Below are 25,617 nucleotides of genomic sequence, written 5' to 3'. Positions count from 1 at the left end.
GTTAACTACTCTGACACTGAAAAAGTTCTTGAGTGTGTGTGTGTGTGTATGTGCGTGTGTGTGTGTGTGCGTGCGTGTGTGTGTGTGTGTGTGTGTGTGTGTGTGTGTGTGTGTGTGTGTGTGTGTGTGTGTGTGTGTTCATATTTACATGTTGTCATGTATATGTGCTTGAGTTAAGCAAGGATTAGCACTCACAAATAACACCAGGTTCTCAAGTTGCTAAGACTCTCTCATCATCGTTTAAAGCTGTGGATGGAATTGGCTTTAACTGACTGTTCCACCAGTTCGCCGACCCCATCTTCCCTGTGTTCTCAACTCGTACACTAATCAACTACTTCCTAGCCTCCCTGTGCCTCATTAGTCTTGATCGTTCATCCTATTATGTCCAGTTCGACAACAGTTTACATCTCTTACAAGCCTATCTTTCATGACGTGATCATATCTCCTCTGTGTCTTTTTAGAGCGTCTATTTTCAACTCTCTGAGACTGTCCTCGTATCTCGGGTCTCGCATTTCCGGTACCAGTCTCATTGCAAACCTCTAGATTTTTCAGATTTTTTTTAGTGCACAATTACATCACATTAACGTGATGTATTAGGGAGAAAATTAGCATGAGCCGTAGTGAGGATTCGAACCTACGCCACATATTCCAAGTCGAGCCTAATGCAGCCTAAATATCGGACTTGGAGAAAATTCTTTACGAAGGCGTCCCCCCAAAAAAGTATTTTTTGATTATATCTTTTAACTCTGCTTAGGTTGCTAACATTATTTCCTTATGCGAAATTCTGACGTCTCAAGATGAAAATCAATAGCCAATCTGTCTTCAGTCCAGGCTCGTAAAAGCGGCGGCCGTGCCCCAATGATGCATTCATCAATTTTAAAGTGTTGTGAATTAATAATAGGTCTGTTATTATATATAAATTAATATTATATATTAAAGATAGATAGGAAGAGAACAGGTAATAGAGAAAAGCCTCACAAGGAGGGAGGGAGGAAGCAAGGAAGAGGGGGAAGAGAAGGAGGGAGGAAGTGAGGGAATGAGAAGGCAGAGGAAGGAGGCCCTAATTTGCATTAAGGACCATAGCGGCAACATTTAAGCAACAGGCTCAACGGGTAAGGGGAAAAAGGTCTGGCTAAACAGAAAAGAATCCCTGAAAGGCATTACATAGTGTGATTTATGAGGTGTGTGTGTGTGTGTGTGTGTGTGTGTGTGTGTGTGTGTGTGTGTGTGTGTGTGTGTGTGTGTGTGTGTGTGTGTGTGTGTGTGCTCCCCTATTTGCGCTTGCGGGGGTTGAGCTCTGGCTCTTTGGTCCCGCCTCTCAACTGTCAATCAACTGGTGTACAGGTTCCTGAGCCTACTGGGCTCTATCATATCTACACTTGAAACTGTGTATGGAGTCAGCCTCCACCACATCACTGCCTAATGCATTCCATTTACTAACTACTCTGACACTGAAAAAGTTCTTTCTAACGTCTCTGTGGCTCATTTGGGTACTAAGTTTCCACCTGTGTCCCCTTGTTCGTGTCCCACCCGTGCTGAAAAGTTTGTCTTTGTCCACCCTGTCAATACCCCTGAGAATTTTGTAGGTGGTTATCATGTCTCCCCTTACTCCTCTGTTTTCCAGGGACGTGAGGTTCAGCTCCCTTAAGCCTTTCCTCATAGCTCATACCTCTCAGTTCCGGGACCAATCTGGTCTGTGTGTTTATCCTGCCCACAGACACCCATAGAGCCCTACCTAGAGATTTCTCAACACTCCCACGTACAAAGCAACTGAGCACCTAGGAAGAGCACATGAGAACACAGGTGCATCCAGGAACCTCTTAGTGCATCTAGGAACCCCTTAGAGCACCTAGGAACCCCTTAGAGCACCTAGGAACCCCTTAGAGCACCTAGGAACCCCTTAGAGCACCTAGAAGGCCCAAAGTGCACCAGTCCTGCCCTAGCCACCGATTGTTTCCAACGGCGAAGCAAAATTCTCCTGCTAATCCGCTTACGACCACCAGCAAAACATCTCTCCACGGAGCTGCTTTACGTTCGTAAACAAGTTCACCTTCAGCTCCTCGGTAATCTGCTTAGAACTGTGCTAAACTTGGGGTCAATAACTGTTCGCTCCGACAGCTTTCCCTGGAAACACAACCCGAAACTGTCTCTATTTTCCGCTTGTTACAACTTGTAATAAAGTTGTTACATCTTGGCTTAACGTGTTTATGACGTATCAGAACGTTGTTACAACTTGCTATATTGGTTGTTATAACTGGTTAGGTGTTAAAACTTGTTCGAACGTTGTACCAACGTCGTAGTTTCGGTGTATGTTTGGCGGGAAGTCTCCAGAATGATTTCTCATATCAGTCGTGAGATCAGGATGAAACTTTCAATAACTACGGTTTTGAGTGATTAAGATTCAGCCAAAGAGGCGGCACGGGCATGAATAACCCGTAATGATAGTTTTATAAAATGTTCATTTAGATATGCGTTTTGCGTCGAGTTGCATCTATCCTACATATATATACACACATATGTGGGTTCACCCATTTTTCTTTTAACACCCCCCCCCCCCTTTCTCAATTTTTTTTTTTTTTTGTTACATTCCTTGTCACTCTGCCTCTTCTATTTCAAAACTTGTCTCTAATTCTATCTGCTGGTATTCACATAGATGGAATTTTCATCAAGGATTTTCATCAATTTCCATTTCCATCCATTAATTTCCTCGAGGGTCTTGAGGGATAAAAATTTGAACATGAACAAATGAACAAATTATGAATATGTCCACAGGGGAAATTATCCAAATCCAGAAATTATGAACAAATGAACAAGTTAATGAACCAATTATGAATAAGTCCACAAGGGGAAATTATCAAAATCTACAAATTATGAACAAATGAACGAAGTTAATGAACAAATTATGAATAAGTTCACAGAGGAAATTATCCAAATCCAGAAATTATGAACAAATGAACAAAGTTAATGAACAAATTATGAATAAGTCCACAAGGGGAAATTATCCAAATCCACAAATTATGAACAAATGAACAAATCCACAAGGACCTTGAAGGGAATTCGAACCAGTGTACTGGATGTTCGCAGACGCGTTCTAGACCACTGCGCCACGACACTTTTGAAATCTCTATTGTCATTCACCTCAACACTTTTCTGTAATCTGTATTTCACTTTTCTTATTCTTTATCAGGTCTCCTCCTCCCCTCTTCCTTCTCATGTCCCCCCCCCCCCCTTGGCTTGTTGACAGGCCTTTTCCCCTCAGTCAAAACCATGACCCCTGACCCCTCTTTTCAGCGAACTTCTTGACACCTGGCCCCTTTTTCAGCGAACTTCTTGGCCCCTGGCCCCCTTTTCAGCGAACTTCTTGACCCCTGACCCCCTTTTCAGCGAACTTCTTGACCCCTGACCCCTTTTCAGCGAACTTCTTGACCCCTGACCCCCTTTTCAGCGAACTTCTTGACCCCTGACCCCTTTTCAGCGAACTTCTTGACCCCTGACACCCTTTTCAGCGTGGTTTTGACCTCTTTTCTTTCGGGTCCAGCTGACCAAGCAATTAGGACCTTCCAAGAGGCTGCTGCCCATCTTTTCTAAATGACTCATTATTACCAAACCTTTTTTTTCATTATGTTTCATTCCCCCATGTTTCTCCATCTTTATTTCGCTCGCAGTTATCTAATATTCTCCAAGACATATGTTGACTGTCAACAGGTGTTGTAGATATTATTTCCATATCGAAGCAGTACAAAGTAGAGGCATATGGAGGTATAACCCGAGACAAAACCGAAAGTTTGTGGAAATTACTGATCAATAAGGAGACATTACATTCTATAACAACTATTTTTTTTTCCTCCTAGCGTTCTCTGAGATAACAACCTATTCGGATTGTCAGAGGACGCTATCCAACAGTCTTCTAGCCACCGGATAACCACCCTTACGGCACCCACACAAACCGCCATTCTATGAAGCGCCTAAATGGGGCGCTTGATCCCCTTTTCGACGTAAATGCAAAGGCTTGGGTAATGCATGAATGCAACATAAAAGACGCTAGAAGAGAGATTGCAACATAAAACATGCAAGCTCCCCCCATAACAATCCAGAAATAGAAAATGGCTTCCAGTTTTCAATTCAATTGAGACGCGCCGCCCGTAGATACCCTCAAGTATATGATCGATATTGTCCAGGGGCCAGATTCACGAAGCAGTTACGCAAGCACTTACGAACCTGTACATCTTTCCTCAATCTTTGGCGGCTTTGTTTACAATTATTAAACAGTTAATGAGCTCCGAAGCACCAGGAGGCTGTTTATAACAATAACAACAGTTGAATGGCAAGTTTTCATGCTTGTAAACTGTTTAATAAATGTAACCAAAGCCGTCAAAGATTGAGGAAAGATGTACACGTTCGTAAGTACTTGCGTAAGTGCTTTCGTGAATCTGGCCCCAGGTTCTTGAAGGAAGCTGGTAGCATCTTTTCCCAAAGGAACCAATCATTCCAGATGCGGCGGAGCATCTGGAATGATTGGAATGATTGGAACTGGACAATCTGTATACCGATTGGCCAGTTCCTGAAGACGATTCGTTTAGCTGCTTTCCTATGATTGATGACATCTGCTTGATCAACTCAATATGAAATAGATTGTGTGATCTAGAAATAGATCTAATAGATCTAGTTTGATCTAGAAAGAGATCTAATAGATCTAGTTTGATCTAGAAAGAGATCTAATAGATCTAGTTTGATCTAGAAAGATCTAATAGATCTAGTTTGATCTAGAAAGAGATCTAAGATCTAGTTTGATCTAGAAAGAGATCTAATAGATCTAGTTTGATCTAGAAAGAGATCTAATAGATCTAGTTTGATATAGAAATAGATCTAGTTTGATCTAGAAATAGATCTAATAGATCTAGTTTGATCTAGAAATAGATCTAATTTGATATAGTTTGATCTAGAAATAGATCTAATTTGATATAGTTTGATCTAGAAATAGATCTAATTTGATCTAGAAATAGATCTAGTTTGATCTAGAAATAATCTAATAGATCTAGTTTGATCTAGAAATAGATCTAATAGATCTAGACATCACCTGTCTATTAGTCTTCTGGGGATACATTCTAATTCCGTCTAGAAGACGCAATCCGTAACATCATAAGAAAAAACAATATTCCTGTCATTTGTATCAACGGGGGATTGAACTCGGATCAGCAAAACATTAGGTTTTCCCTCAACCACTCAGATTCATGTGGCTAAACACGTGATTAGTTAACAGTTAGGGATGACGGTGGGTAATTAATTTTTATCAGCAATATACAATTCTAGAATTCCCAAACTTTGAATAAGTTATACTGAAAAAGCAGTATATTATACAATATGCATTTAGTGTATACAAATTGCATAACCTATATGCACGGGGTGTATATATAGAGGCTAAACTATTGTAGCATATATACATGCTATACATATAAATACATATATTCCTGTTGTGTATTTAGATATTTATTCGCGTATAGAGACAATATACGCGTGTAGTGTATATTCTTAACGCCTGAGGTGTATATTATAGCTACATGGGTGTGGCGTATATATACGCCTTTGGTGTATACTGAGCCAGTGTATATAGAGCCTATACATCAGTTGTATACGCAACAACTGCCTCTCGCAGCAACTATATCATCGTGAGTGGAAAAAATAAACATTGTACGCTATATCTAGTCTCCGGACACGTGATGCTAGTCTCCGGACACGTGAGTCTAGTCTCCGGACACGTGAATCTAGTCTCCGGACACGTGAGTCTAGTCTCCGGACACGTGAGTCTAGTCTCCGGACACGTGAGTCTAGCCTCCGGACACGCGAGTCTAGCCTCCGGACACGTGAGTCTAGCCTCCGGACACGTAATGCTAGTCTCCGGACACGCGAGTCTAGTCTCCGGACACGTGATTCTAGCCTCCGGACACGTGAGTCTAGCCTCCGGACACGTGAGTCTAGTCTCCGGACACGTGATGCTAGTCTCCGGACACGCGAGTCTAGCCTCCGGACACGCGAGTCTAGTCTCCGGACACGTGATTCTAGCCTCCGGACACGTGAGTCTAGTCTCCGGACACGTGATTCTAGCCTCCGGACACGCGAGTCTAGCCTCCGGACACGTGAGTCTAGTCTCCGGACACGTGAATCTAGTCTCCGGACACGTGAGTCTAGTCTCCGGACACGTGAGTCTAGTCTCCGGACACGTGAGTCTAGTCTCCGGACACGCGAGTCTAGTCTCCGGACACGTGATTCTAGCCTCCGGACACGTGAGTCTAGCCTCCGGACACGCGAGTCTAGCCTTCGGACACGTGAGTCTAGCCTCCGGACACGTGAGTCTAGCCTCCGGACACGTGAGTCTAGCCTCCGGACACATGAGTCTAGTCTCCGGACACGCGATTCCAGCCTCCGGACACGTGAGTCTAGCCTCCGAACACGTGATTCTAGTCTTCGGCCATTCAATAACCGGCCTTCGGATTTAATAAACACGTCAAAACTGAAAATCAGTCTATGGACATTTCACAATAACAAAAAAATGTCAAATTTCAAATATGTCTTTGTCAATGGACAAACACAAATGTCAAACTTTAGCAAGTACAAAAGTCGTGATATTTTACATGTCAAAATCGTCGTACATAATTTTAACATGACTAAATATATATATATACAAGTTGAAATGCAACAATTATGAGCTTCATATGTTCAAAAAAGTCTAAAATAAACTACATTCATGAATTTCTCGAGTCTTATAAAAATCGACATGATAACGTTAATATTACAACATAGCAATAATAATGGCTATCGTGGTTATAAAGGTACAATAGACACAATACAAGTGATAGCGAGAAGGAAAGGAAGTGAAGGGGTCAGAGATACATGTATTTTTCCTGTTCCACATGGACGGTTCGTAACACCTATGTAACATGCCCAACAAAATGTTACGAGAGGCTTAGCATATAATTTCAGCTAATCAGCAAATTGTATTGAATGATCGCAGGTGATTAAAGACAAGCCATTCTTCAGTGGTTACTTAACCAATCACCAATGACGTCTCCACCAATCACCTTGATACGAACCAACGATATAATTTAACATCTCATCCACTAATCAGCGGCTGCAGAGATATTAGTAAACTAGTTATAAACCGTCCACGATACGAGGAAAACCCAGATATCCCAAGATACCCAAGATGGCGTCGAGTTTCAACAGGTTCAAAACATGACTCAAACACAAGCAAGCACCCCCACAGCTCCTCGTGACCTTTGCTTGACGTGGCACTCTCCTGCATGTTGCATAATGCTGATTTTCACTTTGAAAACAGCAGAACTTAGCAAGCGGCAGAGCGTGCAAGAGGCCAGGAGAGGCGTGAGTCGTCCTTTCGAGTTGTCAGTATTGCTGTTGGAACCCGCTAACGTGACTCTCAGGGCTGCAATGTTGATCTATCAGGGCTGCAATGCTGGGGCCAGATTCACGAAGCAGCTACGCAAGCACTTACGAACCTGGGGCCAGATTCGCGAAGCAGCTATGCAAGCACTTACGGACCTGTACATCTTTTCTCAATCTTTGGCGGCTTTGTTTACGATTGTTACACAGTTAATGAGCTCCGAAGCACCAGGAGGCTGTTTATAACAATAACAACAGTTGAGTGGAACGTCTTCAGGCTTATAAACTGTTTAATAAATATACCCAAAGCCGTCAAAGATTGAAGAAAGATGTACACGTTCGCAAGTGCTTGCGTAACTGCATCGTGGAACTGGCCCCCAGGTTCGTAAGTGCTTGAGTAACTGCTTCGTGAATCTGGGCCCTGATCTATCAGCCCCACGACCTCTCAGGGGCGGAAACCCGATAACAGGACGCGGAAACATGATATCATCAGCATTTCAGACCCCGAGTCTCAGGGCCTAGACACACTTAGGAAGAAAGCAGGAATGGAAAAATAAAACAAATTCGAATCGCTAACTGACCTGGAAGATCTCAGCAGGCATGTTGAACTGACCCATGGGAGGAGGCGATTTGGGAGGAAATCCTGAGGTTCCACTTAGGCTATCGCCCTTATCGCTGCTCGACTGTAAGGGGGGCAAGATAATGATATAAATTACTGATTACAGACTACACATCTCAATAAAATTTTACAAAAGTGATGGAAATCAATAAAAATCTCAGTCAAAATATACACAAATTAATAAGTAAAACATGTATAAAATAGTGAATAAGTTAAATTAAAATTATCCAATAAAATTTTTCTTGCAAAGGGAGGGAATTATCAGGGGGAAAGCACCAAGCCATTACGACTATATAGCACTGGGAAGGGGTCAGGATAAGGATTTGGGATGGGACGGTGGGAAAGGAATGGTGCCCAACCACTTGTGGACGATCGGGGATTGAACGCTGACCCGCATGAAGCGAAACCGTCGCTCTACCGTCCAAGTGGCTAGCCAGGAGGGAATAGAGAGAGAGAGAGAGAGAGAGAGAGAGAGAGAGAGAGAGAGAGAGAGAGAGAGAGAGAGAGAGAGAGAGAGAGAGAGAGAGAGAGAGAGAGAGAGAGAGAGAGACAGACAGACAGACAGACAGACAGAGAATATTCACCTACATCTCCATACAAAAGACAATACCAATCACAATAAATCAAATCCAATACAACTAAACTCATCAAATCATCAGACAGAATAGATGGTAACCGCACTTAAAAAAATTTCATAGACAGAACACTTCCCTGGCCTCAGTCCCCCCCCTCCCCCTTCCTCTTAATTCGACAACAATAACTTAAAATATATATATATATAAAAACGAGACAGTTCTCTAAAATCCATTAAATAGCCAGAAGCAGCGAAGCAGTAATGCCTTACGCTAAAAAGTCTTACAATACACACAGTGATGACAAGGCTTTTAGGAGTCCATTACGACTGTATTAAGTCCGCTCTAATTTTTGCTCTATAGCTCATCGTTGGAAAACTGAAGCAGTAAACATTGACAGTCTCACGCACTCTCTCTCTCTCTCTCTCTCTCTCTCTCTCTCTCTCTCTCTCTCTCTCTCTCTCTCTCTCTCTCTCTCTTTCTTCAAAACCTGTTAACTATGTCTGTTGTCTTTTCTAAGTCGTTCTTCAATAATCTGAAGTTGTGTTCTATTTGCCTCTCTACTCAGTGTATGGAGTGTGTACTTGTACTTGGCTCTATAGAGCTCCGAGTACAAGCTCTGTCAGGGGGGCCGAGTATAGGCTCTGTCAGAGGGCCGAGTACAGGGTCTGTCAGGGGGCCAAGTACAGACTATCAGAGCGCCAAGTACAGGTTCCATCAGAGGGCCAAGTACAGGTTCCATCAGAGGGCCAAGTACAGGTTCCATCAGAGGGCCAAGTACAGGTTCCATCAGAGGGCCAAGTACAGGTTCCATCAGAGGGCCAAGTACAGGTTCCATCAGAGAGCCAAGTACAGGTTCCATCAGAGGGCCAAGTACAGGTTCCATCAGAGGGCCAAGTACAGGTTCCATCAGAGGGCCAAGTACAGACTATCAGAGGCCTCTACATAGACACTATAGAGAACAAAAATGCATAATCAGCCTAGAACTCCCTACGCCATTCCCACGAGATGGAAAATGAACTGACACACAATACAACTCACATATTAACAGTAGAATAGACTTTAAAACACTGCTAGATAATACACAATATGCTAGATAATATATGGGTTCAGAGTTCAATAATACACTGCTGGATAATATATGGGTTCAGAGGCTACCAAATACAGGAGGTAGCCTCTGAACCCACTGCCATTAGACAATACATAGAGATACTTTCATTGCAATACTTTGAGAGAAAGTTACACAGAATAAGGTAGATGGCGTGACCCTATACTACAACACCTATCTACAGTATAGGATTGGTGTAGCACTCTCCTGGCCCCTCCTAGGTCAGAGAGGTCATACCCATTGACCCAGTAACGACACGGGACCTCGTGACAGCTTCGTACACCCTTACCAATGGCCAGAAACGCTTTGGCACGTCGCACCATTGAGGTAACAACCCATTAGATGGTTTAGGTCGTTTAGCAAGCTTGTAAGAGAAGGGGGACTGGCTCTCCGACAGTTATATATATATATATATATATATATATATATATATATATATATATATATATATATATATATATATATATATATATATACACACACACACACACACACACAGGCAGGTTCTTAATCCTAATTTAGCCCCGAATAAGACCCGCCAAATCGTTTAACAAGGCACCAATTCACTGCTGGGCGAACAGAGGCTACAGTTAAGGATTGGTGCCCGGTCAATCCTTCCCCGGCCAGGATACGAACCCAGGCCAAAGCGCTCGCGAAACGCCATACGAGTGTCTTACCACTGCGCCACGGGGACTGCTAGCAGTTTGTAAAATATATATATATATATATATATATATATATATATATATATATATATATATATATATATATATATATATATATATATATATATATATATTTATTTATTTATTTATTTAGACGTCCAGAAATACACAGAGAAACGGGGAAATACCTAAATAAATACAATTAAATACAACTATATCCAAACAATTGTATTAGTTGTATATACAACGAGACCACTAGAGATAGAAAAAAAGGGACAAAAAAATTATAAAAAATTAGACTAATAAAAAGTAATAAAAATTCTTTATTAGGGGCACCCAAGCTAAAAAAAAAAATGGCCTGAGCGCTGCTAAGGGTGAGTTTAGCTTAGCTTAGCGGGGAGCAGCGAGCCCCAAGCCAGCCTGCCATTTTTTTTCACCCAGACTGGCACTAATTAAAATTTGGAGGAGGTCCCTGTGCCGAAATGTGGCTTCCATTCCTCCATTTTTCCTCAGCCAAAATTCTGGGATTCACCGTTTGCCGCGTATGTAAAATCTATTGTATTTTATTTACTTTTATACCTATTGTTTTGAAGAATTTTTGTTGCAATGTGTATGTATGTGTATGTATGTATCTATGTATGTTGTATAGATGGATGTTATGTACACTGGAGAATTATTGTCTAATTACTTTTGACTTTTTTCTCAAAATTTTTTCTTGGGAGTTTCAAAAAACCCATCACATATGTGTTCTAAATTCTTCTCTATAAGTACTACAAATGTGGTACTTATATATATATATATATATATATATATATATATATATATATATATATATATATATATATATATATATATATATATATATATATATATATATATATATATATATTTGTACTCACCTATTTGTGCTTGCGGGGGTTGAGCTTTGGCTCTTTGGTCCCGCAAAGAGCCAAATGTGTGTGTGTGTGTGTGTGTGTGTGTGTGTAAATCACGAAAATAACACGTGATGAAAAATGTGACAGTGTCAGACCACGGAGTTAGAATTGAAACAGGAATTTCCTTAAGTACTTTCGTATTTTAATTCATTTTCATTCCTTCTAAAGATGTATTAATATACGAAATACTAAAGTACTTAAGGATGGTCTGACACTCATATATATATATATATATATATATATATATATATATATATATATATATCTAATGAGATTTTTCTTGTTTAGAATGCCCAACTTTGCGTTTAATACAATTAACTTATTAAGAAATTGCTCACAATATGCGTTGCAAATCAAAATTATCAGGGAAAAAGATAACTTGATTAACTAATTGCAGTCGTTAATAATTATGCCAAATAAAGACTCCAAACAGATAACACTGCATATATGTATAAGCAGCTGAACTTGGGGGAAACACACATATGCAATCCAGTCTAATTTTCAACATTGCAAACCTATTAAAGTTTCCAGATATTGCCTTGCAACGTCGCATTCCAGACGTTCTATAGCTGGCTGACCTGACTACATTCCAAACCTGCTACTGCTGACTTGTAGTTATCTACGTTCCAAACCTGATATAGTTAGCTGCTCCACACACCTGCTAGATTAAGCTAACCAGCACATCTCAACATCCCACATCTGCTAGACTAAGCAAACCTGCACATCTTAACATCCTACACCTGCTACAGCTCCCTAAGCAGCGCATCTCAACATCCCACACCTGCCACAGCTCCCTACCCAGCACATTTCAACATCCTACACCTTCTAGACTAAGCTACCCAGCACATCTCAACATCCCACACCTGCTACAGCTCCCTACCCAGCACATCTCAACATCCCACACCTGCCACAGCTCCCTACCCAGCATATCTCAACATCCCACACCTACCACAGCTCCCTACCCAGCACATCTCAACATCCCACACCTGCCACAGCTCCCTACCCAGCATATCTCAACATCCCACACCTACCACAGCTCCCTACCCAGCACATCTCAACATCCCACACCTGCCACAGCTCCCTACCCAGCACATATCAACATCCCACACCTACCACAGTTCCCTACCCAGCACAAGTCAACATCCCACACCTGCTAGACTAGGCTAACCAGCATATCTCAACATCCCACACCTACCACAGCTCCCTACCCAGCACATCTCAACATCCCACACCTGCCACAGCTCCCTACCCAGCACATCCCAGCAGATCAGCAAGCTGGAGGACTTCAAGAGAGCCACAAGGCACAATAAAATTTTGAAGACTGGAATGGTTGAATATGGAACCCCAAATATTTTATATCTTGGTGCCGGCGGCTAATTAAAATTTCTGAAGCTCTCGCCCGTGAACGTGAGACGAAATTTTGACCAAGAAAATCTCAAAATCCGGCTGAGTTTTGTCCGGTTTTGACCTATTTGTCTCACTCGTGGGGAGAGACTTTTGTTGGAGGTGCGTGGTTGTCCGGGCTATTTATAGGGCTTTTGGGGGCTTTTTGGGGGCTTTTTTTGGAGGGGGAGGGGGGCTATGGTATTCATTTTGATGTTATTGATGGGTTGTTTTTCTCTATTTTTGGTGTTATTGATGTTTTTTCTCCTATTTTTGGTGTTATTGATGTTTTTTCCCCCTATTTTTGGTGTTATTGATGGGTTTCCCCCCCTATTTTTGGTGTTATTGATGGGTTTCCCCCCCTATTTTTGGTGTTATTGATGGGTTTCCCCCCCTATTTTTGGTGTTATTGATGGGTTTTCCCCTATTTTTGGTGTTATTGATGGGTTTTCCCCTATTTTTGGTGTTATTGATGGGTTTATTCCCTATTTTTGGTGTTATTGATGGGTTTATTCCCTATTTTTGGTGTTATTGATGGGTTTATTCCCTATTTTTGGTGTTATTGATGGGTTTATTCCCTATTTTTGGTGTTATTGATGGGTTTTTCCCTATTTTTGGTGTTATTGATGTTTTTTTCCCCTATTTTTGGTGTTATTGATGGGTTTATTCCCTATTTTTGGTGTTATTGATGGGTTTATTCCCTATTTTTGGTGTTATTCGTGGTTATTTTCCCTTTTTTTTTGGAACGAACACAGTGCTATTATGTGTGGTAGAATAGGTACCTGGTTTTGCCTGGGTCTCTTGCCCCTTTGCCTCTCTTCCCCCCCCCCCCTCTGCCCGTCCCCCCCCCTCTGCCCGTCCCCCCCCTCTACCTTTGCCTACCCTCGTCAACATCAACGGGCCACACTTGGGGGGTCAGCTTCATGGGTCATCAACACTGACCCCGGAGACATGTTCACGATATTACAAATTCTCAGTCCGGGTCTGTCCTTCGCCAGCCTCGTCCCCGGTCCATCTTTCTTGCCCCCCTTGCTGTTGCGCCTATCCGGCTACCTCTCATGTCTTATCTTGCGCCTATCCGGCTACCTCTCATGTCTTATCTTGCGCCTATCCGGCTACCTCTCATGTCTTATCTTGCGCCTATCCGGCTACCTCTCACGTCTCATCTTGCGCCTATCCGGCTACCTCTCACGTCTTATCTTGCGCCTATCCGGCTACCTCTCACGTCTTATCTTGCGCCTATCCGGCTACCTCTCATGTCTTATCTTGCGCCTATCCGGCTACCTCTCACGTCTTATCTTGCGCCTATCAGGCTACCTCTCATGTCTTATCTTGCGCCTATCCGGATACCTCTCATGTCTTATCTTGCGCCTATCCGGCTACCTCTCATGTCTTATCTAGCCACCTCCACAGTCAATCTATCCAGTTACTCCACTCTGTTAAGATTCGCAACCTGGAATAAAAAGTTGCAAGTAGCACGGGCTATGGTGATCCCGCAATGGACTGTACTCCACTCATTTGTCAGTATCAAGTCATCCATCTATCCGGCTGACCCATTCTCCCATCCTAGGGAGTCAGTGGCTGAGCGGACAGAAAACTGGACGCGTGATCCTGTGGTCCCGGGTTCGATCCCGGACGCCGGCGAGAAACAATACGCAGAGTTTCTTCCACCCTGATGCCCCTATTACCTAGCACTAAATAGGTACCTGGGAGTTAGTCAGCTGTCACGGGCTGCTTCCTGGGGGGTGGAGGCCTGGTCGAGGACCGGGACGCGGGGACACTAAGCCCCGAAATCATCTTAAGATAACCTCAAGATCTATGCAAGTAATACTTTCTTCACCTATGTTAGTCAGCTGTCACGGGCAACTTCCTGGGGGGTGGAGGCCTGGTCGAGGACCGGGCCGCGGGGACACTAAAGCCCAAAAATCATCTCAAGATAACCTCAAGATCTATCCAATACTTTCTTCACCTATCCCTACTATTCAACACCACCTCATCAGAATAGAATTTTGATCTGAACTCCAAGAACACACCTCCATTCTGGTAATCACTACACAGTACAATATACCCAGTCAGCCATGGTTTTATAAAAAAAAAGGCAAAAAAAAAATTCTAATCAGGATGTCTGAAAAATTAATTAACTAGACCTCTCACTATTTCTCATCAGTACAGACCTAATTAACAGACTAGAGCTTAGAGCAGAGCCAGGCTCCCAGACAAGCTCTTTGCTTCCTAATGAAAGATAGATCATTACATTAAATGTAATCCGGGTAGGAGGAAAGACCTCCAAAAATCCCCCCCCTTCCAAATCCTAAACTGGGGGATTTTCTACTATACTATACTTCCTTTTCCTACCCTGGGTACGGTGAATGGATTTAGTGAAGGCAAAGAAATTGGCGATGGTGGATAAATGGTTATGTGGATTTAAGAAGCTGTTTTATGGTCGTATCACGAGAGAAAGAGAAAGAGAGAGAGAGAGAGAGAGAGAGAGAGAGAGAGAGAGAGAGAGAGAGAGAGAGAGAGAGAGAGAGAGAGAGAGAGACAAAGAGAGGAGAGACAGAGGGAGAGAGACAGAGGGAGAGAGACAAAGACAGAGATACAGAGGAAACGGAGACACAGAGATAGAGGGAGGGAGAGAGACAGAGATAGAGGGAGGGAGAGAGACAGAGATAGAGGGAGGGAGAGAGAGAGAGAAAGACAGAGAAAGAGACCGAGACAGATACAGATAGAGAGAGGAGAGAGACAGAGAGAGGAGAGACAGAGGGAGAGAGACAGAGGGAGAGAGACAAAGACAGAGAGATAGAGAAAAAGACAGAAAAAGACCGAGACAGAGAGATAGAGAAAAAGACAGAAAAAAGACCGAGACAGAGAGATAGAGAAAAAGACAGAAAAAAGACCGAGACAGAGAGATAGAGAAAAAGACAGAAAAAGACCGAGACAGAGAGAGAAGACAGAGACAGAGAGACAGACTACATGCACTGATGTAGTTCTCTCTCTGGAGAGAGAACTACACTGTTATTGTAGTTATTTGTTATTTGTTAACAAATAACAGAACTGTTATTTGTTAACAAATAACATTCCCCTAACGAAAATGTGATCCCATTTCCTAGAGATAACGTCAATCTTATCAGAAAATTCCTTCACTCACCCACGAAAACATTCACATTCCTCCACATTCAGAACATTAAATCCTCAAATAAAAAAGAATTTAACGCTCTCAAAACTTTAAAAGTTTTATAAAATGTAAAGTTTTCAATTAAGAAAGGCATTTTCCCCATTAGAAAAACGACACTTTCTAGAGAAAATGTTGACTTTCACCCACATTTAGTTGACAGGTTGAATAGAGAAAGTTAACCATCTCATTTAAAGAAAGAGCATTCCTAACCCATTTCCTAACCCATTATTAATTCTGCTAGAATTTACCTACTTAAAATTATCTGTTAGATTAAGGACCTGCCCGAAACGCTGCGCGTACTAGTGGCTTTACAAGATTGTAAATACTGTGCTATGTATTCTCTCAAACCCAATGTACCTTCTTGTATATAAATAAATAAATAAATAAAATAAATTAAATAAATTTTCCCGCCATGTTAGAAATAGTTAATATTACCAAACTGTTTTTTAACCCATTCCTTAAAATAATAATTTTTGATAGACATTGTAGAGAGAAAATATAACAATCCTAAGAGAGTATTAAGGCATCAAAAAGAATTATGACAGCTTCCGGATGTACCAGAATTTGTTAACATTATAATTAGTTAACAGACTAGAGATGAAGTTAACCCTCCACAGAATGTTAAGTCTTCAGAGGAAGACCATTAACAATCCAATATCAGAAGCTTTAATTACCGTAAACGTTCCCACCAAGTTTAAACGTTTAACGTTTGTTTAAAAAAACGTTCAAACGTTTTTAACATCCCATTTGGCGGGAGAAGCCAAAGATTTAACCCTTTTAACCCTAAACACACCGTTAACATCACGGAAAATGTTAACAAATGAAGAAGAGATAAGATAACCAGCCTTTTTTAAAGAGAAAGTTAAATTTACCATCAATACCCCCCCCCCTTTCCCCTATCCAAGAGAAAGGTTTGCATACATGTCTCTTCTTCCCTTTCAGCCCAAGAGAAAGTAAACTAATCTCTTCTTCCCCTGAGAGAAAAGGGAATAACATCCCCCTTCCCCTGATAGAAAATGAGAAAACATCCCCCCCTTACCCTGAGAAAAAAGGGAAAACATCCCCCTTCCCCTAATAAAAAAGGGAAAACATCTCCCTTTCCCCTAATAAAAAAGGGAAAACATCCCCCTTTCCCCTAATAAAAAAGGGAAAACATCCCCCTTTCCCCTAATAAAAAAGGGAAAACATCCCCCTTTCCCCTAATAAAAAAGGGAAAACATCCCCCTTTCCCCTAATAAAAAAGGGAAAACATCTCCCCTTTCCCCTGATAAAAAAAATTAACATACCTCCCTCATGTGAAAAATTACCATATTAACCTCTTAACCCCCCCCCCCCCTCTAGAATAAACATTAACATTCCTCCCCACCCCCCCTACCACCCCTGTAACCCCCGAGGTTACAGGGGAGGGAGGGGGTGGTAGGGGTAAAGTTGCCAACCCCCTCCCGAGGTTACAGGGGTGGAAGGGGGTAGGGGTAAAGTAGCCAACCCCCGCCCAAGGTTACAGGGGTGGGAGGGGGTGGTAGGGGTAAAGTTGCCAACCCCCGCCCAAGGTTACAGGGGTGGGAGGGGGTGGTAGGGGTAAAGTTACCAACCCCCGCCCAAGGTTACAGGGGTGGAAGGGGGTAAGGGTAAAGTTGCCAACCCCCTCCCGAGGTTACAGGGGTGGGAGGGGGTAGGGGTAAAGTTGCCAACCCCCTCCCGAGGTTACAGGGGTGGGAGGGGGTAGGGGTAAAATTGCCAACCCCCAACCCCCTAGGTAAAATACCAGCCAGCCTTCACAGCAGGCCGAGGCCAAATGAACAACTAGGCGGCCAGTAACAACAATGAACTTTTGTGAACAGCCGTTATCACTACTTTCCCGCCTCACGCTACATTAAACAATCTCCATAAGAGCGCAAGAACGCTCCCAAAAAGGCGGCAAATGTAGGCTTTTTTAAGAGTTTGGGCGGCACTCAAAGTCGAGGAACCACCACAAGCTATGTCATCAAAGAAAAAAATATTATATATATATTATATATATATATATATATATATATATATATATATATATATATAATATTATATATATATATATATATATATAATATTATATATATATATATATATATATATATATATATATATATATATATATATATATATATATATACAAATAAAAGAATAGGGGTTGTAGAAGGAATATTAAAGTGTTCAGTGAGGATCCACAATGTCTTTTCTGTTTTCTGGGTACTCTTTATTTTCTTCTCTGAGGCTATGGGTCCCTACACTTGCACCAGAGGTATATATATATATATATATATATATATATATAATATATATATATATATATATATATATATATATATATATATAAAGAGAAAGAGAGAGAGAGAGAGAGAGAGAGAGAGAGAGAGAGAGAGAGAGAGAGAGAGAGAGAGAGAGAGAGAGAGAGAAAGAGAGAGAGAGAGAGAGAGAGAGAGAGAGAGAGAGAGAGAGAGAGAGAGAGAGAGAGAGAGAGAGAGAGAGAGAGAGAGAGAGAGAGAGAGAGAGAGAGAGAGAAAGAGAGAGAAAGAGAGAATCATGAACAACAGGAGCGATCACCAACAATCTTATAGGTCACTAACGACTAAATATCAATTGCAGCAGGAAAGGTCAACAAAAGCATCAACAACAGCAGCAGTAGCAGGAGCAGTAACCCCAGCAGGATGGGGGGGGTAGGGGGGGCACCAGGGCAATCAGGGGACCCCTTTGTAATGGTGGGAACCGCGACCCCTTTTCTATAATTCACCCTCGTGTGTCCACCTCTCTTGTTTATGTCTGATCTCCCTGTCTAGGTCGACAGGTGTTTGAGTCATGCCTTACAACTGTTTCGAGGGGTTCCTGTCACTAGTTTGCCCCCCTGTCAAGGTCCTCTGTCAACCACCCACCCCTTACATGTCAATTCTTACTCCCCCTTTTCCTATCAACTATTTCAAGCCCCGTACAACCTCCCTACAACGCCCTAACTCCCTCTCACACCTTTTGACAGCTAGAAGACCCTTTGACATCCGCGGTGGCGGTGACATTTGACAGATTGAGCGTGTGAACGCCGTCAACCCCAACGGAGGGTGTCAACGCGGCTTTCACGCGCCATTGTCACCAAAAGAGCCAAAACTGTTGCGGTGGGCATATGCCACACACACAACCGTGACAATACGACAACATAATAGATCAAACGTGACCTCTTGGTGGCCTCGTAGCCAGGTGGATAGCGCGCAGGACTCGTAATTCTGTGGCGCGGGTTCGATTCCCGCACGAGGCAGAAACAAATGGGCAAAGTTTCTTTCACCCTGAATGCCCCTGTTACCTAGCAGTAAATAGGTACCTGGAAGCTAGTCAGCTGTCACGGGCTGCTTCCTGGGGGTGGAGGCCTGGTCGAGGACCGGGCCGCGGGGACACTAAAGCCCCGAAATCATCTCAAGATAACCTCAAGATAACCTCTGTAGACTGGGGTGTCCGTAACAGGAGCGAACGAGGCTATTCCCAGTCCAGTCAGTTGACCAATGACAGGTTCCCACGGGAGCTGTTATAGTATTGATGGAGTGATATCTTTTATTTACTGCCCGAGAACCGTCTCGTTCGATTCAATGACAGAACGTAAATACTGAAAAGATTTTAAGTAGACTGGAATGTCACGTTGAAAATACTAAGAGCTTTTGCATATCTGATTTGTGAATACAGTAAATAGATCACTGATACGCTGTAAGTTAGCTTTCAGATGTTTCTGGGCCTATAGCTGTTTTCAAGGGTGTTTTAGCTGAAATAAAAACACACTATTAGCTGCAAAAAAGGCAATATTACCTTCAAGCAAACCTGGTTGATACCTGGTTGATGGGGTTCTGGGAGTTCTTCTACTCCCCAAGCCCGGACCGAGGCCAGGCTCGACTTGTGAGAGTTTGGTCCACCAGGCTGTTGCTTGGAGCGGCCCGCAGGCCCACATACCCACCACAGCCCGGCTGATCCGGCACTCCTTGGAGGAATAAATCTAGTTTCCTCTTGAAAATGTCCACGGTTGTTCCGGCAATATTTCTTATGCTCGCTGGGAGAACGTTGAACAACCGCGGACCTCTGATGTTTATACAGTGTTTCATTGTATAACCCATTGTTTCAGTGTTATAATTTGAGAGGATCTGCCTTTTATTGACTTATCTTTAGAGTACATGATAAGTTCGAAATGAACTTAACCTGCTAGAAAGATGTTATTTAAATAAATAAAATGTTTAGATAAATCCATTCTACATCCGTCGGATATCTACATGAATACAGGAGTAAGTTGTATAAATAAGATACATTACATGATGCTGTAGTGATCTTAGTACCTTCTATTAAGGGTGCTAAGATATTGTTGATTATCTTAAGATCACAAGAAGATGCTGCATCAGAGGACGGCCCCTCACGCTCCGTGTCCCCACGGGCCCTGTTCCCAGGGCCCGTGTCTTCTAGAAAGACCCGGACTTTATCCCACAATAACACAAGATGATGTCTCCCTCTGTATCCCTTCTTCTTGGGGTTATCTTGAAATGATTTCGGGGCTTTAGTGTCCCCGCGGCCCGGTCCTCGACCAGGCCTCCACCCCCAGGAAGCAGCCCGTGACAGCTGACTAACTCCCAGGTACCTATTTACTGCTAGGTAACAGGGGCATAGGGTGAAAGAAACTCTGCCCAATGTTTCTCGCCGGCGCCTGGGATCGAACCCAGGACCACAGGATCACAAGTCCAGCGTGCTGTCCGCTCGGCCGACCGGCTCCCTTACCGCCATTTTTTTTATGAATGAAACTGTGGTACGAGAATATTTTACTCCAAACCATGAATGAAAATATAGAGTACGAGAGTTATTTTTTCCCTAAATTATATATTTTTTCTTTTTCCTTCATTTTTTATATCGTAAAAAAAAATAAAATGTTAGCGTAGAAATATATATATATATATATATATATATATATATATATATATATATATGTATATATATATATATATATATATATATATATATATATATATATGTATATATATATATATATATATATATATATATATATATATATATATATATATATATATGTGTCAATTTTACGAGAAAAAGGTTAATGAAAAGAATAAATTTTTTATATCAATAAAATAATAAAATCTGGGAAATAGGGACTCACTCTGGGCTTTGGAACTTAATAGTATCGTGCAAAGTAAAAAAAGTGAATCCATTAAAGGTTTTTATTGATAAAAGAATAAAACCCAGTGCTGAGAGAGAGAGAGAGAGAGAGAGAGAGAGAGAGAGAGAGAGAGAGAGAGAGAGACAGAGAAACAGAGAGACAGAGAGAGAGAGAGACAGAGACAGAGAGAGAGAGAGAGAGACAGAGAGACAGACAGAGAGACAGACAGACAGAGACAGAGAGAGAGAGACAGACAGAGAGAGAGACAGAGAGACAGAGACAGAGAGAGACAGAGACAGAGAGAGACAGAGACAGAGAGAGACAGAGACAGAGAGAGACAGAGACAGAGAGACAGAGACAGACAGAAAGACAGAGAAATCGCTCGCTAGCTCAAAATAGAGCCGTGGAATGCCCATTTGTTTCTAACTGCAGGTGTTTTTACGAAAACACCCGTACAATGCAGATGTTTTTTTACGAAAACGCGCGCACTTTGTCGGTGTTAAACGTGTGAATACTGTACAACGCTCAGGTGTTTTCATAGAACACCTGAGTTCTGTGCATGTGTTCTCGTAAAACACCCGCGTCCTGTAAGCTGGGGTCCATACATAAACTTTTTTGATAGTTTGACCATCGAGACTCTGAATCACATTACTACTACCTTGAGGTTACCTTGAGGTGCTTCCGGGGCTTAGCGTCCCCGCGGCCCGGTCGTCGACCAGGCCTCCCTACGTTCACTATTCATTTACAACACTACGACCCCTATTCATTTACAACACTACAATCACTACTAATTTACTTTACTGCTACCACAACAAATTTACTGCTACGACATAACTTATTTACTTCACTGCTACTTATAATTGTCGTTATGACTACAATAGTATTTTTACTTTAATAATAATAATAGTAAAACCCATAATATTAGTGAAAATAGTTTTAAATATAGTATAAATAAAAATAAAATAATAAAATTGATATATCAAATAACAATAACATCAATTATTACCATAACCAGTGGCGAAACCTGTAGATCTTTCCTCAATTATGACAGCTTAAATTAAAGTTTACCAACTTGAAAGTTTACAGCCCAAGTTTATTGTTATAAGCAAACTTCGAAGTTCTTAAATCATTTAATACATGTAAACAACGCTGCCATGACTGACGAAAGATGCACAGATTTCGTATGTGAATGTATAAATGTATCCTGATGGGGCCTGACGGCTGAATGGACAGCGCTCGGGATTCGTAATCCTGAGGTTCCGGGTTTGATCCACGGTGGAGGCGGAAACAAATGGGTAGTTTCTTTCACCTTGACGCTCCTATTCACCTAGCAGTAAATAGGTACCAGGGAGTTAGACAGCTGCTACGGGCTGCTTCCTGGGGATGTGTAACAAAAAGGAGGCCTGGTCGAGAACCGGGCCGCGGGGACGCTAAGCCACGAAATCATCTCAAGATAACCTCAAGATAAGATAGTGATCATTCATATTGTTTCCTGCCAGTCATTAACTACTTGAAGACATTCTAAGACATTTTAACTACTTAAAGACATCTTGTCAAACCTCAAACTATCCTCTCTATCCATGACTATTGCTGACCGCCCCAACCACTAACTATCCCTTGGCCAAGCGACTGGTTAGGAGGGGCAGGTCCCGCCTGAAGGATAGCAAGAACGGTTATCAAAGCCGTAGCCTAAGTGCGGCAAAGGTTAAATGCTTAACTGCCTGAACATTTTATTACGCGTTAAAAACTTGTTAATAGCCTAGAACGTGGTAGTTACTGGTCCCATCCTCTCATGGGGGGGGGGTGTGTGGGGGGAGGGTGTGTGTGTGTGGGGGGGGGGAGGGTGTGTGTGTGGGGGGGGAGGGTGTGTGTGTGGGGGGGGGGAGGGTGTGTGTGTGTGGGGGGGGGAGGGTTTGTGTGTGTGGGGGGGGAGGGTATGTGTGTGGGGGGGGGGAGGGTGTGTGTGTGTGGGGGGGGGAGGGTGTGTGTGTGTGTGGTGGGGAGGGTGTGTGTGTGGGGGGGGGGAGAGGGTGTGTGTGGGGGGGGAGGGAGGGGTGTGTGGGGGGGGGGAGGGGTGTGTGTGTGTGGGGGGGGGGGAGGGTGTGTGTGTGGGGGGGGGGAGAGTGTGTGTGTGGGGGGGGAGGAGGGTGTGTGTGGGGGGGAGGGTGTGTGTGTGGGGGGGGGGGAGGGAGGGTATGTGTGGGAGGGAGAAAGGCAATTTGTTATCGAACTGCTAAAGGCAGTATGATATCGAGGCCTAAACCAAGATCAGCACTACCATCTCCGCAAGTGTAAACTCAGTCTTCCTAACTTACCGGATATACCCGTAAACTGTTTACCAAATCACACACTGGAAGAGGCGACGACGTTTCGTCTGAAGGTTATCGACTTGAGAATGGTCCAGGACGGACCGAAACGTCGTCGTCCCTTCACTTTCTAGTGAGTGCTTTGTTCAACATTTCTTCAGCCACGTTACTATGAGTCTACATCTGCACTTGTAAACTAATGAGTTTACATTAACCCGTTCGAGATACAGCTATTCATATATAATTAATTCAGACATAACAGAAACTAACGCAATATTATATAGATCAAATTCTGGAACAAGATAGCGAAACTGATATTATGAACTTAAATTCATTCATATACATGCAGAGTTTCATACATACATACATGAGTGAGAAAATTTGAATGGTTCCTTAGTCAATAAATCATTAAGAATTGTGTAAGGTTAGGACTGACCCCTGGAAACATCCAGGGTTCGATTCCCGGACGGATCATAGAATTCTTAGTAACAGAACACACACACACACACACGTAGATATGATAGAATCCAGTAGGCTCAGGAATCTGTACACCAGTTGATTGACGGTTGAGAGGCGGGACCACAGAGTCAAAGCTCAACCCCCTGCAAGCACAAATAGGTACACACTCACACACACACACACACACACACACACACACACACACACACACACACACACACACACACACACACACACACACAAATGGAATGCATTAGGGGGTGATGTGGTGGAGGCTGACTCCATACACAGTTTCAAGTGTAGATATGACAGAGCCCAATAGGCTCAGGAACCTGTACACCAGTTGATTGACGGTTGAGAGGCGGGACCAAAGAGCCAGAGCTCAACCCCCGCAAAACACAACTAGGTGAGTACAACTAGGTGAGTACACACACACACACACACACACACACACACACACACACACACACTGTCGATATATGCGTATTATAAACTGTATAGCAATTAAACAATATATTATCATTTTGTCCACCTCCCCCCCCCCAACCCCCCCAACATCTTATCACATTCCTACAAATTTACATTTTTTTTACAAGTTTTTTTCATCCTATTTCTGATTATTTTTTTGTTTACACCCAACAGCTGTTTCCTGTGATGACTAAGTTGGTGTTTGACAGGCTCGGGCGAGCGCCTGGCAGGCAGGTGTCATCATTACCTTTGACAGGCAGGTAAAACTAAATAGGTATAACGCTAATTATTGTGTTTGACGCCCTTGTTTTATGCCGTGTTTTTTTTTTATCCCCCTCTCTCGTTATAGCTACTAGCTCTGACGGCAGCCGGGAGGGTCTGTTTTATGTGTTGGGTGAGTGGCTTTTCCGACAGTCTTGTCGTGCTGGGGGCTCTCTACCTACTCTGGGGCATGAATGCTGCAAAATACACACACACACATACACACACACATACACACACACACACACACACCACACAACACACACACACACACAGACACATACACACACACACACACACACACACACACACACACACACACACACACACACACACACACAGAGTAGTAGACAAATGGAATGCATTAGGCAGTGATGTGGTGGAGGCTGACTCCATACACAGTTTCAAATGTAGATATGATAGAGTCCAATAGGCTCAGGAACCTGTACACCTGTTGATTGACAGTTGAGAGGCGGGACCAAAGAGCCAGAGCTCAACCCCCGCAAGCACACACACACACAGAACTAAGAGGCATGAGTTACGAGGAAAGGCTGCGGGAAATGCACCTTACGACACTGGAAGAGAGAAGAGTAAGGGGAGACATGATCACAACCTACAAAATCCTCAGAGAAATCGACCGGGTAAACAAGGATAAACTATTTAACACTGGTGGGACGCGAACAAGGGGGACACAGGTGGAAACTGAGTACCACCATGAGTCACAGGGACGTTAGAAAGAACTTTTTTCCAGTGTCAGAGTAGTTAGCTAAACAGCGAATGATTAGGCAAGTGATGTGGTGGAGGCTGACTCCATACACAGTTTCAAGTGTAGATATGATAGAGCCCAATAGGCTCAGGAACCTGTACACCAGTTGATTGACGATTGAGAGACGGGACCAAAAAGCCAGACCTCAACCCCCGCAAGCACGCGCGCGCGCACACACACGCGCACACACACACACACACACATGTAAACAATGAGCTGTCAGTATCATCAATGCCAACAATCCATCCTGGCATACAGTTACGCCAAGACTATTAACATGAATGGAACGAGAGGCAGAGGGGATTTTGTTGTGTTGTGAAGGGGAAATATTGGGGATATTG

The 25,617-nt window shown here is 42.9% G+C and overlaps 1 protein-coding gene across 1 annotated transcript in view; it reads right to left on the bottom strand.

Moving 5' to 3' along the window:
* Nucleotides 1-7,950: 7,950 nt before the first annotated feature.
* LOC138356605 (uncharacterized) overlaps nucleotides 7,951-25,617 on the bottom strand; it is a 110,393-nt gene continuing 92,726 nt past the window's right edge. The window contains exon 2 of the mRNA XM_069312791.1: nucleotides 7,951-8,078. Within this exon, the coding sequence (XP_069168892.1) occupies nucleotides 7,968-8,078 (111 nt within the window). The 3' untranslated portion in view covers nucleotides 7,951-7,967. The remainder of the gene's footprint in view (nucleotides 8,079-25,617) is intronic.

This window comes from Procambarus clarkii, chromosome 73 (assembly GCF_040958095.1).
Source record: "Procambarus clarkii isolate CNS0578487 chromosome 73, FALCON_Pclarkii_2.0, whole genome shotgun sequence".
NCBI classification, from domain to species: domain Eukaryota; kingdom Metazoa; phylum Arthropoda; class Malacostraca; order Decapoda; family Cambaridae; genus Procambarus; species Procambarus clarkii.
The sequence above is the reverse complement of the archived record's forward strand: the minus strand, read 5'-3'. Positions and strand labels throughout refer to the sequence as shown.